The sequence below is a fragment of the Myotis yumanensis genome, unplaced genomic scaffold (assembly GCF_028538775.1).
Source record: "Myotis yumanensis isolate MYYU_CA2020_CCGP unplaced genomic scaffold, mMyoYum1.0.hap1 SCAF_6, whole genome shotgun sequence".
Lineage (NCBI taxonomy): Eukaryota > Metazoa > Chordata > Mammalia > Chiroptera > Vespertilionidae > Myotis > Myotis yumanensis.
The window spans coordinates 76836029-76853250 of NW_027223757.1; the positions used below are offsets into that span (position 1 = coordinate 76836029).

A 17222-nucleotide genomic window follows, 5' to 3' on the forward strand; every position below is an offset into this window, starting at 1 on the left:
AGGAGACAGCCCCTGCTCCCCTGGGGCGTCTGTTCTAGCAGGAGGCAGACCATCAACAAGGAAATAACCACAGGGTTTCCCATGGTGGTGCGTGCGCTAGAGGAAATAAAGCAGCGCCATGTAACGGCCCCGTGTGCTCGGGCACCGTGGGTGTGGGGAGGGAGAGCCTCCGAGCAGGGGGCTCAGGTTGAGGCAGGCGTGACAGAGCCAGGTACATGGAGGTCTGGGGAGAGCTGTGCAGGCGGAGGGGACAGCAGGTGCACAGCCCTCAGCAGGAGGGAGCGTGAAGCCCAGTGTGGCTGCAGTGCAGAAAGTGAGGTTTGAGCCAAGGTCACGGGCAGGATCGTGTTGGACTTTCCAGCCACATGAAGACGCTGGGGTGTTTTCACGTCATTCTCTTGACCATCCACAGGATCCAGTGACCTTCGTGATGATTTTGTACTTTGGTCTCGTTGGGTGGAATCGGCCGGATCCTTATTTATGGCCGCCTGTGGGAGGGCTCCCACGTTATCTCATGGCTTCCTGCTGTTCAGCAGGCGCTGAGCTTTCACTTGCATTTGAACGACAGCTGACCATCTGCAGCAAACTGCCCGAGGAAGTCGGTGGCAATGTCATGCCTGGAATCGAGCAGAGGGGTGTCTCAGTGGTGCTGTTGGTTTTTTTGGTTTTTTTAAAATACGTTTTTATTGATTTTTAGAGAGAGAGGAAGGGAGAGGGAGAGAGCGAGAAACATCAATGGTGAAAGAGAATCATGATTGGCTGCTTCCTGCACGCCCCACACTGGGGATCAAGGCCGCAACCTGGGCATGCACCCTGACCAGGAATGGAACTGTGACCTGGTTCACAGGTCGGCGCTCACCCACTGAGCCACACCAGCTGGGCAGTGGTGCTGCGTTTTAAGAGTTCAGTTCACTAGCATAGGTTTCTGCATTAGGTTGAGTTTTGCTTCTTTGTGAACCTGTTATCTGTAGAGACGCGGATAATGAGAAATTAGACAGTAGGAACCCCTGGTTCTTGCAAAGCTCAGCATCTTGTCCTGAGCACCTTTTGTGTGTGTAGTCCCTGGCCAGGTGATGAGCGCAGGGTGACGAGTCCTGTGAAGAGACTCAGCCGGGTCACTGTGGGAGCGGGTAGGGGTGCCTGCCCCACCCAGCACAGGCGAAAGGCCAGGCGTTCAGTGTTAGGAAAATTCTTCAGGTGTGACAGCAGAGCTGAGTCCTGCAGGATGAGGTGGACCAGCCAGGGAAGGTGGAGTGAGGAGCAGAGCCGGGGCCGGCCGCACCTCCACTCTCCCTGGATCTTGGGGGGACTATAAGGCTCATCTCTCCCTCCCCAGCCTGAGCCGCCTGGGCCTGATCTTGCTGCTGCTGCAGTACTCCACCGAGGTCCTCTTCCACATGGCCCGGCTCTTCTACTTTGCCGATGAGAACAACGAGAAGCTGTAAGTGGTGAGGCTGGGAGGCCAACCTGCTCAGGGGGTCAGGGGGCACAGGAGGGTCCTGCCCTGGGTGTCAACTGCCCTCTGAGCTGCAGGCAGCACCCTGAGCTGCTTTATCGTCCCGGAGCATCTTATTGTAGATACCTCATCCCTCTGCCACCCTTGCACCTCCTTCCGCTTGGGTCCCTTCTGGAGAAGGGGGTGAAGGGCCCCTCATGGCCCTAAAGCAGCAGTTCTCAACCTGTGGGTCGAGATCCCTTTGGGGGTCGAACAACCCTTTCACAGGGGTCGCCTAAGACCATCGGAAAACGCATATATAATTACATATTGTTTTTGTGATTAATCACTATGCTTTATTATGTTCAATTTGTAACAATGAAAATACATCCTGCATATCAGATACTTACATTACGATTCATAACAGTAGCAAAATTACAGTTATGAAGTAGCAACGAAAATAATTTTATGGTTGGGGGTCACCACAACATGAGGAACTGTATTAAAGGGTCTCGGCATTAGGAAGGTTGAGAACCACTGCCCTAAAGGCTGCTGTCCCTTCCCCACCTCTGCGTGCAGGTTTAACGCCTGGGCTGCTGTATTCGGGGTCACCCGCCTCTTCATCCTCACTCTCGCCGTGCTGGCCATCGGCTTTGGACTTGCTCGCATGGAAAACCAAGCTTTTGACCCCGAGAAAGGGAACTTCAATACCTTACTTTGCAGGTGAGTTGGGCATAAGGGCACGACGATAAATCAGGGCTCCGTGAGAGCGGCCAGGAGCCTCCTGAACTTGGCACGACTTCTCAGAGGGTCAGGAGGCAGCAAACCCCTGAGTCCCCTGCGTGTTGACGTTTATGGAAATCTCTGGACATTAGGCCATCCTCATTTCCTGGCCCACAAAGACTGTCAGGGCCTCAATCCACAGGGTAGTCCCTTCCCCTTCATGGAGCTCAGGAGGTTTCTCACCCAGCCACGCGGGGATCAAGACAGCTACTCGGACTCTTTACAGCCGAGTTCTCAGCAGGTTGGCAATGGCCTCCCATGGCAGCCAGGAGGCCACTGTTTCCGGGAGACCCTGGGCCTGGGAGGGTGTGTGCTTGATCTAGGACTGCACAGCTTTTAAGTTTCATGCTAGATAAGAAGCCACTCTCGAATTATTTCTGCTGTATCCTAATTCATTTGAATCCTTCCGGTTTATATGGAGCTGAATGAGCTGTGGTCTGTGCTGTGGGTACAGAAGGGACAGGCCATGGGTCCCACCAGGTGTGGGGACAGTGTGACTGTGTGTCTGCCTCCTTCCCTGCCTCCCTAGCCCTGTGCATCCATCACCACCCCTGAGTGTGCTAGAGCAGAGATAAGCAGGAGCCTTGTGCCCTCCGGGTGGTGGGGGCCTGCCGGGCTGAGGCAATCGATGGGCCACGGGATCGGCAGGGTTCCAGACCTCGGGAGTCCCAGCCCTGGGCTGTGGGCCCGCCCCCTGAGCCCCGCTCTGCCCCTCTGCAGGCTCTGCGTGCTGCTGCTGGTGTGTGCTGCCCAGGCCTGGCTCATGTGGCGCTTCATCCACTCCCAGCTGCGGCACTGGCGGGAGTACTGGAACGAGCAGAGCGCCAAGCAGAGGGCCTCCGTGGCCCCCCGGCTACCAGCAAGGCTCATCAAGAGGGAATCTGGTACGTGCCAGGGCCTTGGGCAGGCGAGGCGGAGGCTGTCTGGGGCGGGGAGGAAGGAGTCAGGGCCCTGGGCTCTACCCAGACCGGTCCTGCGGCCCGCCCTCCGTCTGGACTCCCTCCCTGGGCCTGGGGCTCCTGGGCTCCAGCTGCGGAGGCCTGGCTGGCACGTGGCTGGGTGTGGGCCAGGGACAGGCTGTGGGTGGGGCTGGCCCTGACTCGGCGCGAGCCCTCTGGCAGCGGTGGGGCAGGGCGTGCTGGGTGGGGAACTCTGGCAGGAAGCATGTCCTCAGGGTGGCTTCTGGGCGCCGGCCAATCTCTGCGCCTGCTCTGTGCGGCCGGCTCCTCTGTCCTCACCTGCCCTCTGGTCGTGGCCGCCCAGGCTGCTGGCTCCTCTCTCCCTTTGGGAATGACTCGAGATGGCACAGCACAAGGTGGGCAGGGGAGGGACACCCACTTCTCCGTGGGCCCTGCCCCTTCAGTCCTCGCCCGCCCCCTCTGGGCCTGGGGCACGGCCAGCTCTGCACTTTCCAACAGCCTGAGGCCCGTCTGCACCAGGATGTGTTCTGACTCACTCGCCTTCTCCAGGTGTGGTCTGCTTGGCAAGGGCTCGTGTGTTAGAACGAACACGTGTGCGCTGGGCGTGCCGGGAGCCGGGCCTGGCTGGGTGGGATGGGCTGGAGGCGGCAGCCAGATGTGCCTCTTGGACTTGGAGCAAGCACACGGACATGCTTTAGACAACAATAAAAAGATCTTCCTCTTTTGCCCTAATTTTTCTGCCAGAGGAGTGTCAGGCACCTGAGTAAGGCCTTGTCCCTACAGCCCCTCTGCCTCCTCCCCTCTGTCCTCACCTTCCCCGGAGTTGCTGGCGGGGGCAGCTGCCCTGCAGGGGCCAGAAAGAAACAGGACCCTGGGGTCTTGCAGTGATTCCAGCAAGGACCTGGCCCAGCCTCGGGCCAGGCACAGGCTCCCTGGTCCTGGGTGACTGTGTCAGAGACCCACCACCTCAAACGGAGCCACCAGTCGCAAGACCCGGGGAGAGCAGGGGCCTGGGGCATCTGCTGGGTCCTCACAGCTCATCGTGGGGCAGCAGCTGGGCCGGGCTACCTGGGCCCGCCCTCCTCTCCACCAGTCCCAGCAGAAACGCCATGTCCGTCTGTCTCTCTTTACTTCCTAGGTTACCACGAAAACGGAGTGGTGAAGGCCGAGAATGGGACCTCCCCACGGACTAAGAAACTCAAGTCTCCTTAAGGCCAAAGTGCTGAGCACAGGAATGCTCTTTGGGGGCCCAGCCTCCATCACTGCCTCCCCTTCCTGCTCCTGACGCTCCATCAAACAGCAGGAACCTGTCTTTAAATGGGGCTGTTCCTCCTTTCTTCTTGGCTTTCTCTTACTCTTCCATAAACCATTCTCAATAAAACCAAAAATCTCCCTCTCCCTCTCCCCGGGCCACACCCTGGCCACAGCTCTGCGCTCTGTTGGGTGTTCTGGACGCCCAGGTTCTCGCTAGCTTTCTGCTGGCCGCCTTCCTCCTACACCGCTGCTGCTTTCTTTTTTTCCTTCTTTGACCGTCTTGTGCAATTTTTCTGTGTCTTGATTTTTACCATGAGAGGGGGCGAAGGTCCTAGTACTGGCCGTCCAACCCCAGCGTCGGTCCGGGGCCTGTCAACGTGCAGACGCCTCGTGCGAGGAGCCTCCGCCCGGGCCGCAGCAGCCCCAGTGGCCCCGTGTGGACGGGCAGGAAGAGGGAGACGGCCTCTCGGATCGCAGTCTCCTGGGTGCTGATTGACTGACGAGGTGTGACTGCAGCTCTGGGCACCGTCTCCAGGCCCCGCTGTGCCACTGCTCCTGGTAAATGCCGAGGCGTTTGGCTTAGGGACCTGACCGCTGGGTCCAGGAGGATGGTGTGAACTGTGTCGGGTCCCCTGACCGAGACAGCTTGCCCGTGGCAGGTCCTGCGATGGAAACCGGCCTGCCTCGCTCGGCCGGGGAAGCACTGCTGCAGGACAAGGCTTCCCACTCCAGAGCCAGAGCACGTGGGCTGAGCAGCAAGCAGGCTGTTCCGGAAAGTGACGGCGGGGTTGACCCCAGCCTTTCTTCAGCAGCCCCGGCTGCACTGCTTTTTCAACCGTTCACCAGCATTCAAAACCAAATCTGAAAGCCTTGAGACCAGCAGGCCTGTGCTGGTCTAAACCCCAGACCCGGGCAGCCCTGACGTCCTCTCTCTATCCGCAGGCACACCAAGCTCCCCCTGGCCCTGGGCCCCGGGAGGGTCACCTGTGCCATTCTCCCCCGGCCTCTGGTTGAGTGTTCTTTGGCATTGGCATTGCCGTCTCCGGATGCTTGTTGAGCACACCTGCAGCGCTTTCGGTGGTGTGCACCAGGACAGGCTGCTCAGCTGTGCCGAGCTTTCTGCCCTGTCCCTCTCGTAGTCTGTCCCCTCTCCCCCCAGGCAAGGCCCCTGTGTCCTGATGGGCCTGTGGGGCTCCCACAGAAGGCTGAGGCTCCCAGAGGGCCAGCCTAAGAACTCCTGAGCTCTGCGGTGACAGGAGCGGGTCTTGATGGCGCAGGAATGTCAGTGTCATTTGATGGGCTGGTTCTCTCTCTGGCATCACAGTAGAAGCCAAACCTTGGGTTATCATCCAAGAGGGAGAGATGGGTCTTCTCATCGATGCCACAACCCTTCTATGCATCACTTGCATCAGAGATCAGTTTTAATTTCCCAGAGAATGAGGGATCTGTTTCCTAACACCTGTGGGCCCTCATCTCTGTCAGATGGCTGGGAAGGAGCAGCTCCCCGTGGCTTCTGGTTACTCTTAGGAAGTGGACAGTGTTTTTGAAAACAGGCGTCTCTCCCATCCTTCTCTGACCATCTCTGGGCTGCAAAGCAGAACCTGGTAAATGGGCCTGGTGGCTGCTGATGGCTGGGTGTTCAGCCAGCAGCCTCCTGCGCCTGCCCCAGCAGCCGGGCGCCCTCAGGAGGTCCCCGGGCTTGCGTTCCTGCTCGAGGCTGCATCGCAGCTGAGCCCCGTTGAGCTGTGGAGTCGGCCTTCAGCAGATGCACGTGTGCTTGGGCTGGGGCGGTGCTGAGAGCAGGCACATCCCGCCCACAGCAGCCTCCCAGCTGCGTGGAGGTGTTCTCAGCGTGCGTGTTCCCCAAGTGCCCTGCAGGCTCCATGCTGTGTGCAGTGCCTCCGAGGTGAGTCCACCACCCCCGTGACCCAGCAGCTCCGGCTCCATTTCCTAAGGCGCAGTGATGAGAGTCAGACCTTCTCTGCCATAAAAACCCGAGACAAGGCTAGCATCTCACCAGCTGGGCATCACTAGCAATTTGAGGGGGTAAGAGGGTCATCGTGGGGAGCTTTGTCACCCCACTGGTCCCTGGCACATTTCTTTCAGAGCAGAGCCAGGCCTTTGGCAGTTGGCCCAAACCATGTTGCCAGGGGCTAAACACCTCAGTCCCACCTCATCCTATGAGCTTGCTGGGCTGGCTTGTGTTATTCTGGCCACTTTGGCTCTTCTTTCCGTCTTAAACACTCTCTTCTGTTCCCAGCGTACCACACCCTCTGGGGGTCCTGTCAGACACCCCCACGTTGGGGAGGCCAGCTCCGCACCACCCACCAGAGCAGGAGGGCACAGGCCAGTCTACCTCAGCAGCTGCAGCCCCTCCACCTCTCTGAGTGGCCCCATGAGGTGGAGGCGGCCCCCAGGCAGCTGGGGGCGGGAGAGAGCAGGGAGGCCACGCTGGTGGGATGGAGGATCGTGCTGCGCCCCCCTCCTTGAAGCTCCGTGATGGGAGAGCTCTTACCACCCAGGCTGGGAGCTGCAGGTGTCCCTGCTGCAGGTGGGGCAGGCCTGGGTCAGAGGCAGGCTGAGTGGGAGTGGGGGTGGCTGCTGCTCCCTCTAGTCTGTTCTAACCCTGAGTGTCTGGGCCACCAGAGCGAAGTGGTTGCCCAGAGAACCTTTTCCATTTGTCTGAAGTCAGAATTTACCAACATTTCACAGGAACCAAAACAGTCATCTGTGCTCCAGCCTCTGCACATGCAGCCCCTCGGACCTGGGCGCCCTGAAGCCCGGGGTGCTGTCCCAGGGCGTGCGCTGCTGGGCCTTCCTGAGGGACTTCCTCAGTCCCCTCGACCTTTGGCTAAGTGGTGAATAAGGTAGGGGCAGAGCATCCCCTCCCTAGAGGCCTTCGTAATTTGAGGTGACTGGCTGGAGGCTGGGGACTGGTTTGGATTTCTTTCGCAGGCTTCAGCCTGCCCAGGTGGTTTCCCAGGCCTGGAGAGAGGGCAGGGAGGCCATGGTGTGACTCCCTCCCTGCCTAAGACCTCAGCTGTGATCGGTGTCCATTCCCGTTCTCCACAGGCCTCTGCTGTTTCTTGGAGAGGGTGTTGAGAGTCAGACAACTGTGTGGTCCTTCCCACACCTGCCCTCCCAGCTCACAGCCCCGTCTGTCAGGAGGCACTCTGGGCGCGACTGCGGACGTGGGTCATTGTCGGGTGGCTTGGAGCCTAAATAGAATCCCTCTCCCGCCTGTGTTGGCCCGTGAGGAAGGCTTTACCAACTTCTCACTCTTTACCCCCGTTTCCTCCCCAAAGGCTGAAGAGGACTTACTTGCTGCCTCGTGTCCCCACGCCCCACAACCTTTCTATGGAGGCCTCAGAAAAGCACTGGCCCACTGGCTCCAGGTAGCCTGTTGGGCAGCGCATGTGAGTTTCGTCCTCAGCAGATTCGTTTCTGTAAGAAGTGCCTTATTTGCCGCCTGGTCCCCGCCCCCGAGCCAGGGTTCGGGCTGTTTGTCAGGAGCAGCCCAGGAACTGGCCCTGGGGCAGTCACATGTAAAAGCGATACTGATTGTGAGAGTTTTGCCTCCTTTGTCTCAACCTCCCCCCCTACCCCCACCCCAGCCTCATTGTGTTAGGGTCTGGGGTCTATTCCGTTTTGTTTTTGGTTTCTCGCTGGAGTTGGTTTTCGGGCCTGGGTGGCTGGGAAGCCAGGGAAGGCCCATTGCAGGCACCTGTGCCTCCCACCTGTTCACACCTGTTAAGGGAAGCTCAGAGGGCCAGGGGCAATAAGCCCATGTATGTCTTTGGCCCCAACATGGTGAGACCGGCTCTTCCAGTCTGTCTCCCGCCACCCCCCAGATTATAAAGAAAGGTACCCTTGCTAAAACCTCTTCTGATCTTTTTGCTTCCCATTCAACCCAAAGTGTATATGACAAAGGTGTTTACTTTGCAGTCACGATTGTTAACTCACATCCCCGTTGGACAATGGGTCTAGGTCGGCTGTTGCAGAACTTCTTCCAGCTCCTAATTCAGTGTTACCTTGTGTTAGCAGCTACCCTCTCCCACCCCTCCAAGCCTGCCTGCCTTTCCCTTGCTCTTCCGGGTTGTGCAATAACCCTCCCAGCCAGTGGTCGGTCCACAGGCCTTGCTGTCCCTTACAACGCCCTGCGATTGGAAAGGGAAGGGACCCACGGGAGGGGCAGTCGTCATCCCCTACAGAAGAACTGTTAGCCACTTTCCCTTTGTTGCTGTCATTCCCGTGATCCTGGGTGGGTTTCTGTGGCACCCTAGTAGAACATTGTAGCATCATCTTAGAAGTCCATATAATTTTTGTATAATCTGTTGAAAAGGAAAATAACTATCCTCATGAAGGGGCATTAATAAGTCAGTGTCTGAGAATAAGATCTGGGACACCGAGGTATCGCCATCACTCTGCCTGGAAGCTTCGAGTTTCTTGCTCACGTGGAGATTTTCTGAGTCAGCCACAGCTGGACAGCCCTGTTCACCTGGCAGGCGCCACATGTGCTTGGAAGTGCCACCACTTCCTTGGGTACAGATTCAAGTGTTTATGGATGAGACTAAACCTCATTTTCCAGTTCCTCTTGTTTAATAAACATCTGAAGGATAAGCTGAGGCTGCTGGTGCCCTGGGCAACTCATAATGCAAATGTGGACAAAAGTGTCTTTGTTTTTCTACTTTAGCCTGTTCATGTTATGGACCAAATTTCAGCAAGGAACTCAAGGAAATTTTGTGCCTGCCGTATTTATGCTCATGTAAAAGGTTCTAGTTTTTTTGTTGTTGTTTTTTTTGGGGGCGGGGGGGGCTTTTTACTTTCAGTGAACTTTTTTCAAAACCCTTTTTCCACTGTTTCTGTCTGGTTTGAAAACAATTACAGTTTTGTATGGATTTTTTAAATGTACATTTTGAAAAAAAATGATCAGCAGATATTTTTGAAATAACTGAATAAAAAGGCATAGAATTATCAGTCTAATTGTCTCTGGTACAATTCCTTATATTCCTTTTTGATCAGGATGCTTACCTTTGCTTTTACTTGAAAAAATGAGTGTGTCAATTTTAGTCTAATTTCTTGTAGTTTTCACTCTTATTAGCCATTTCTTGTATATCTTTTGCGAATGTTTGTTGTGTCACATGAATTGGGGAATTGGAAGAGGAAGAAGAGTTATATTGAATAATGGGCATCATTTTTATTCGTGTCTATAACAGTAAGGTACAAAAGTGGAAAGGCGTGGTCTCGACATGGGTTTGTGGGTAGGAAGCTTCACAGAGGAAAGCACACCGAGCTTGATGTCTGCTGAGTTATGACGTCATTGGGCTGGAGAAGACGGGGTTAAGTAAAAGCCACCCAGTATTTGTGCTGGTAGTGAACACATGTCCAAGTGTTCGTGATCATGTGGGCAGTGGGACGGCTGGTGTCGGGCAGATGGTCTACTGCCTGCAGCTGTCTGCTGTGTTTTCCAGATCATCTTCAGAGAGAGCTCAGGACAGGAGTGCAGTTACAGTGGCCATTAGCCAAGGACACCACAGGAAATGAGGATTAAACAGGGAACCTTTGCCTGAGGCGCAGGAGAGGTGCTGGTGGAGGGCGAGCTCTGGTGCAGACTCAGGTTGCAGTCCTGCCCTGCCGTGAGAAGCTAGGTGACCTCCAGCTTCTGGTGTCTCTGAACCAGGTAAAGGAAGGGTACAGGTCTGAGACCACGGATCTGACAGTGGAGCGGTGAAGGCTTTCCGGAAGGGGAGGAGAGAGAGGCAGAGCAGTAGAGTGGAAAGGCAGGTAACCGTTCTGAACTGTTTGCTCCCCTGTGCTCTTACAGTTTGGGGGTTGGTTGGTTTGCTTGCTTGTTTTTGCAGGGAGTGGGAGTGGTAAGATTAAGGGACAGTGAATGCTAAGTTCATGGTGCAAATAAAGTATTCAATGGTACAAATAAAGTGCCAGCAGGATATTCACGAGTCACTCATCCAAGTGACCCTCGATTCTCGAAAGGTTTTTTTTTTTTTTTTAAATATATTTTATTGATTTTTCACAGAGAGGAAGGGAGAGAGACAGAGAGCCAGAAACATTGATGAGAGAGAAACATCGACCAGCTGCCTCCTGCTCATCTCCTACTGGGGATGTGCCCGCAACCCAAGTACATGCCCTTGACCAGAATCGAACCTGGGACCTTTCAGTCCATAGGCCGACGGCTCTATCCACTGAGCCAAACCGGTCCCGGCAATTCTCGAAACGTTTAGAAACATCTTTTTTACCAGCTAGTCCCAGATCCCCTCCAAACCTATAGATGAATTTGACATATTCGTGTACACCCTTAATTAGATGGTATCTTCAAGGCCCCCTGGTGGTATAAAGTATAGACCTAGGGCCTGAGCAGTGGTAACTCACAAGCCAATATTCATACAAAGGCAGATTTTACTAGCCCTAAATCTGTAAGCCACCCACCATCTCACAAAAACATGTGGTGTATTTCCCTGTAATCCTGGGGCAAGCAGGCAGGTGGGGAGCAGGCATTGGCTGAGCAGCAATACCAGTGCTTTGTGCTTATTTAAAAACCCCAAATGATGCTTCTCCTAGCCCAGTGGTTCTCAATCTTCTGGCCCTTTAAATACAGTTCCTCATGTTGTGACCCAACCATAAAATTATTTTCGTTGCTACTTCATAACTGTAATGTTGCTACCGTTATGAATCATAATGTAAATATCTGATATGCAGGATGGTCTTAGGCGACCCCTGTGAAAGGGTCATTTGACCACCAAAGGGGTCGCGACCCACAGGTTGAGAACCGCTATCCTAGCCAATTCTATCTTTTCTTCTGCTCTTACTCATTGTACACCCGTATTAGTCAAGGTTCTCTAGAGAAACAGAAACAATGGAATCTATATAGAAAGAATGAGCTTTATTATAGGGAATGGTTCACGTGATTACAGAGTTTGACTAGTCAGTCAACAAGGAAACCGTAGGAGCCGACAGGGTAGTTCCAGTCTGAAGGCCAGCAGGCTTGAGACCCAGGAAGAGCTAATGTTTGAGTCAGAAGGCAGGAGAACGCTGATGCTGCAGTTTGAAGGCATGCAGGGGGAATTCACAAGCCTTCCTCCTTGGGGAAGGTCAGCCTTTTCTATTTAGACCTTTAATGAGTTGGAAGAGGCCCACCCACACTGGGAGGGCAGCCTGCTTTACTCAGTCCACCAACTCAAATGTTCATCCCACCCAGAAACACCCTCACAGACACCCAGGAATAACGTTTGACCAAATATCTAGGTTCCCCAAGGCCCAGTCAGCTCGACATATAAAGTTAACCATCACAACACCCCTATCTGTACTTCCCTCAATAAGGCACCAATCTTCTTACAAGATGCAATCTAACTTAGACTTCAGAAGTAGTGAAATATAAGAAACAAAAGAGAAAGGAATATACTTTCAAAGGCTTGATATACTTTCAAGCCTCTACAAAGAGTACAAGGTATATTTCAAAGTGTAGGTCCAACCTCAAAACACTAGTGCACCCTCTTCTCAGCCAGGTCAGTTTGAGAAAGCCCGGACAAAGTTGTAGTAGTTGATCTTGTCTTCTCCGTGAGAGCACATCCTGATTAACTGCAGGGGAGACAGAGAGCAGGCGGGACAGACATGAGGGCTGCCTGCTGCGTCACTGCAGGGCCCTATCAACACTGACCCCACCTTTGCAACCCGTGCAGTTTGTACACCCTCAGCTGGTTCTGAAGTGCTCCTGTGACCCAGTGCATGGTCGGATATTACCTACCCCCTCTCACAGTTAGTAAAACCAAACCTCAGGTGGAGTGAATGGCCTGGCCAAGATTTCAGAACCAATATTTGCATTTTTAAGGGCACTAACACTTTCAATTATTTTTTAAAAAGCAATTTTTATTGTTTTTATATTCAAAGACAAGATTTTGTCCACCCAGTCTGTGCAGAGTAAGACTCAAAATAGCGAGTTGGTGTTATTGCAGTCTAATAGAAAAATCTAGTTATGTCACTGCCCAAACCATGTCCCCTGAAACTCAGTTGTGAGTGGTAGTAGACTGACTTGCTGTGGTTGCCCTCATAAGACACGTGCAAATCCACCCCACCCACCTTCCCTGTCCCACTCCCACTGACTGCAATGCCTCTCTCTCATGTCGGCTCACACATAATACACATGACTTAAAATCTGGTGATACTGTCAATCTGAGCTTTGGGAAGCTAAATGGGCTTTGGCCCATGTGAACAAATACCTTTCTTTCTGTCTCCCCCACTCCTAGCTAATGTCCCTGCTTACAAAATATCCTCGTCTCCAACCTAGTCACTTTAGCCCTAAGCAAAAGCCCTCCCCAAATGAATCTTACCTCTGAACATTCCTTTTTGCTAAAAGATCTTTAAGGTCTATAGCATCTCAGTCTTCTTAATCAATGAGAATGTCTCAATGATAGTAAGTCACAGTCATTGGCAAGGTGGGAAAAATTTTGTCTGACTTCTAGGGATCTGGCTAAAGGGGTCGATAAGGGGAAAAGGCATGAAATGCTCTCTTCAACTCATGAAAATTTCTAAGAGGAGAATGTCCACGTCATCCTGGGGTCCTTACTGACAGACGCCATTGTCCCTGAGCAGCGGTCACGCCTTCTTCCAGGCTAGTCCTCCAGATGGGCTAACGTACTTATCGCTGTGAAGGATGTTACTGGCTGCTCACCGACCCACTCAGCCCTGTGTCTGTGAGTTGCCCTGGGTGACCGCCCCTCCAGGACCACCTCTGCTGCCCTTCTTCAACCCCAACATGTCTTATTAGCCTCTCTATGCTGCCTAGCCCACACCACTTACAGATGCCTTGCAACAGCAATGAGAACAGAAAGCCAATGAAACAAGGGAAAACCATAATCCGGACTGAACAGGAGACCTGACTTGAACACCCTAGATCTTCCCCAGTTAAAACGAAATACATACTTAATTGTCTTTAAGAGAGAATGAACGATGCGCGGCCTTGCAATTACCTGGGAAAAGAACTCATACTGACCTCCTTAGTCAAGGAATCGTCAACTGGGACGCTGAGAGTGCTACAGATTTTAAAGAACACCTCTCTGTCCACGAATCCTGTCGCCTCCTTGTCATAAACTTGGAATGCCTCTCGAATGTTATCTCTGCAGGGATGGTCTTTCACTTGCTTCTGGATTTGGTCTATTAATGCCTCCAGTTCCTGCATGCTTGGATCCACTCCCGTTGGTTTTCTGTGGAGGAAGGAAGGAAATGATGGGCTATGGAATTTACTCTTGGCTACTCTTATCTCAGTGACCAAAGTTCTCACTTAGTGCAGTCCAGGAAACTTTTAATGGCAAACAGCTTCGACACAGAGCTGACCAATCGCTGAACACTGGCCCGCAGTGGCTGGCTGGTGGGTGACCTCTGCCTCAGGACAGCCTACCAGGGGCAGCGTCTGCACTGAAGCTCAGCCTCCCTGGCCGCCATCAGAGCCAAATCTAACACCACCACCATCCCAAGTGCCTTGTTTGTGGGAGTCGCATGATCTACTTCATCCACATGACATCATCTAAAAATAAATGTCTGAGTTTTAAAAATATTTCTCTATAACTATGCAGTCAGGGGTCTCTTATACTTGAACACTCTCTCTCCAATTCACTCTTGAGTTTTGTGCAAGATTATCTATGAAAGCTAAGAGACTGCTCTATGTGATGGATTGAGAAGTTCAGGATTAGCACTTCCTGAAATGAAGAGAGATCAGAAGCCCAGAACGTTAGGAAAAAGGTCTATCCTTTCAAATCACAACCAGGATAAGCAAGAGCCAGATTTTTATTTCCTTTGAACATGACGGTACAGTTATAAAATTAGCAGAAGGAAGCAAATAATAAAATCAAAGCAGAAATAAATGAAATAGAGACTAGAAAAATGATAGTAAAGATCAATAAAACTAAGAGGTCTTATCTTTTTTTTTTTTTTAAAGATAACCAAAAAATGACATACTTTTAGCTACACAAATTAAGGAAAGAGAAAAGACTCAAAAATGAAAGAGGAAACATTATAACCAATAGCCATGGAAATACAAAGGATAATAAGAGACTATTATAAACAATCATACATCAACAAATGGATAACCTGAAAGAAATGGTTAAATTTCTAGAAATAAACCAAACAAAAAGTTCCTAGAAACATACAACTTAAAAAGATTGAATCATCAAGAAATAGGAAATCTGAATAAGCCATAACAAGTAGGAGATTGAATCAGTAACCAAAAATCTCCCAAAAAAGAAAAATCCAGGACCAGAGGGTTTCACTGGTGAATTCTACCAACATTTTAATAAGAATTAATAGTGGAACCAAGATGGCAACATAAGGTATAGACCTATGCGTGCTGCCTCCCACAACAACATTGAAACTACCAACTATAAGACAAACAGCTATCATTCAGAACCATGGGAAAGCTGGCCCAGTGGAAGTTCTACAACTGGAAGGAAAGAAAGAAGCGCATTGAGACTGAGTAGGATATGCAGAGGCGCCAAGAACAGAGGTACGGAGTCTCGCGCCAGGCAGCCTGCAACTGGATGCGTGGTTTTTTTCAATCAGAAGGGGTTACAAACTCTCGAATCCACTGAGCTTGTTTGGGGCAGGATTCTGAGGTCCCAGACCCTTACAGGGAGAGGTGGGACGGCCTTGCAGTGGATCAGAAAGCGAGGGTGGCTCTCTCGTGGAGATGCTCGCCGGCACTTGGGGACACGAAGTCTCGGAGAGGCGAGGAGCCGCGGAGACACCAGGAGCCACGGAGACGCCATTGCTGTTTGCTCTGCCCTGGTGACTCCCTGAAACCCTGCCCTACTCAATTTACATCCCTGCCCAAGCTGTGCCAGAGGCACAAAAGGAACCACCGGCACTTTTACAGCATAACCCAACAAACTGCAGATTTCAACTCCTAGCATCCATAAGGGACACACTCAAGAAGCGGGTTTTTTTTTCAATCGGAAGGGGTTACAAACTCTCGAATCCACTGAGCTTGTTTGGGGCGGGATTCTGAGGTCCCAGACCCCTATGGGAAGAGGTGGGACGGCCTTGCAGCTGGTAGGAAAGCAAGGGTGGCTCTCTTGCGGAGCTGCTCGCTGGTACTTGGGGACGCAGAGTCGCAGAGAGACTAGGAGTCACGGAGACGCCACTGCTGCTTGCTCTGCCCTGGTGATTCCTTGAGACCCCGCCCTACTCAATTTACATCCCTGCCCAAGCTGTGCCAGTGGCACAAAAGGAACCACCTGCGCTTTTGCAGTGTAACCCAACTAACTGCAGATTTCAACTCCTCGCACCCATAAGGGACACTCAAGAAGCAGACTCAGGTTCGGAGGAAGCTGGAGCCAGACCCGGCTGGGCCGGCAACATGGAACCTCTGTACCAGCAAATGCACAAGCAGGTCCACCAGATCCAGTCTCACATGGGACACCGGGAGACAGCAGACAAGCAGTCTGTGCACTTAGTAGAAAACGAAACCCAAGCAAGCATACCAGATATTCAGCCAGCTAGAAAGCCTGGAGATTTTGTCCAGCAAGGAGCCTACCAACAAAAGACAGAATGCCAAACTTCATGTTGACCAGTTAAAGTATGATGTCCAGCACCTGCAGACAGCTCTCAGAAACTTCCAGCAGGAGAGACAACGAGAGGAGCTTCTGACTCGCACCTTCACCCCCAACGTGGGACGCGGTGCCCCCTGCGAGGCTGCGACAGTCCCAGTAAGGCTGAAACAGTCCCTGTTAGGCTGAGATGGTCCCTGTGAGGCTGAGACGGTCCCAGTGAGGCTGAGACGGCCCCTGGGAAGTCAGCGGAACCGCGCAAGCCGCCCAGACAGCTTCGTCAACGGCTCACGAACCAGCACGCAGCCCCAAGCACAACTACCACCCGAAGGGTGAGAGGGGCGAGAGCAGCTGTAGTGTTGCCTTCTCCTCACTTTTGGTAACGAAATCCTCATTTTAAACATAAGAGGACACATTATTTTAAAAAGCCGTTACATGTCTCCATACCCTTTCTGAGTAGAGTGTGAACAAGTCGTGAGAGACCTTTCCGAACACAGGGACACGTCGTGGATGGAAATAGCTACATTTTCCATGTGTATGACCTTTGACCCAGCAACAAAAAGCGGACACCTATGGATGAGGACAGTGGGGGGCTAAGGGCAGAGGGTGAGGTGGGAACTGAGTGGAGGGGAGCTATGGAGGGGAAAAGGGGGAACAACTGTAATAATCTGAACAAAAAGATTTATTTAAAAAAAAAGAATAGCAATCATTCTCAAACTCTTCCAAAATAAAGTGAAGTGGAGGGAACACTCTTAAATTCATAATACAAGGCCAGTATTACCCTGATACTAAGGACAAAGATGCTACAAGAAAAAAAAAATTCAGGCCAGTATCCCTGGTGAACACAGATGCAAATATCCTCAATAAAATACTAGCAAACTGAATTCAACAATACACTATAATGAGTAGGATTTATCCTTTGTATCAAGGATGGTTCAACATATACAAATCAATAAATGTAATATATCACATTAATAGAATATAGGGTAAAAAGCATAATTATCTCAATAGATACATAAAAAGCACTTGACAAAACCTAACATCTTTTCATGATAAAAGCTCTCAACAAATTAGGTATAGAAGGAATGTAGCTCAACCTTATTAAGGCCATAAATGACAAACCCATAGCTAACATCATACCTCATAGTGAACAAGACAAGCATGCCCACTTGCACCACCTCTATTCAACACAGACCTAACAAGAGCAATTAGGCAAAAAATAAATAAAATATATCCAAATAGGAAAGGGAAAAGTAAAACTATCTGTTTGCAGAT

At 51.9% G+C, this 17222-nt stretch overlaps 2 protein-coding genes across 2 annotated transcripts in view; one reads left to right on the forward strand and one right to left on the reverse strand.

Moving 5' to 3' along the window:
- TRAM2 (translocation associated membrane protein 2) overlaps positions 1 to 9362 on the forward strand; it is a 95158-nt gene extending 85796 nt beyond the window's left edge. The window contains exons 8-11 of the mRNA XM_070418430.1: positions 1337 to 1441; positions 2015 to 2158; positions 2939 to 3102; positions 4277 to 9362. Of these exons, the coding sequence (XP_070274531.1) occupies positions 1337 to 1441; positions 2015 to 2158; positions 2939 to 3102; positions 4277 to 4350 (487 nt within the window). The 3' untranslated portion in view covers positions 4351 to 9362. The remainder of the gene's footprint in view (positions 1 to 1336; positions 1442 to 2014; positions 2159 to 2938; positions 3103 to 4276) is intronic.
- A 1912-nt stretch (positions 9363 to 11274) lies between these two features.
- The window catches only part of EFHC1 (EF-hand domain containing 1), a 65221-nt gene continuing 59273 nt past the window's right edge, over positions 11275 to 17222 (reverse strand). Inside the window, exons 10-11 of the mRNA XM_070418433.1 lie at positions 13400 to 13610; positions 11275 to 11988 (exon numbers count right to left, since the gene is read on the reverse strand). Coding sequence (XP_070274534.1) covers positions 11917 to 11988; positions 13400 to 13610 — 283 coding nt within the window. The 3' untranslated portion in view covers positions 11275 to 11916. The remainder of the gene's footprint in view (positions 11989 to 13399; positions 13611 to 17222) is intronic.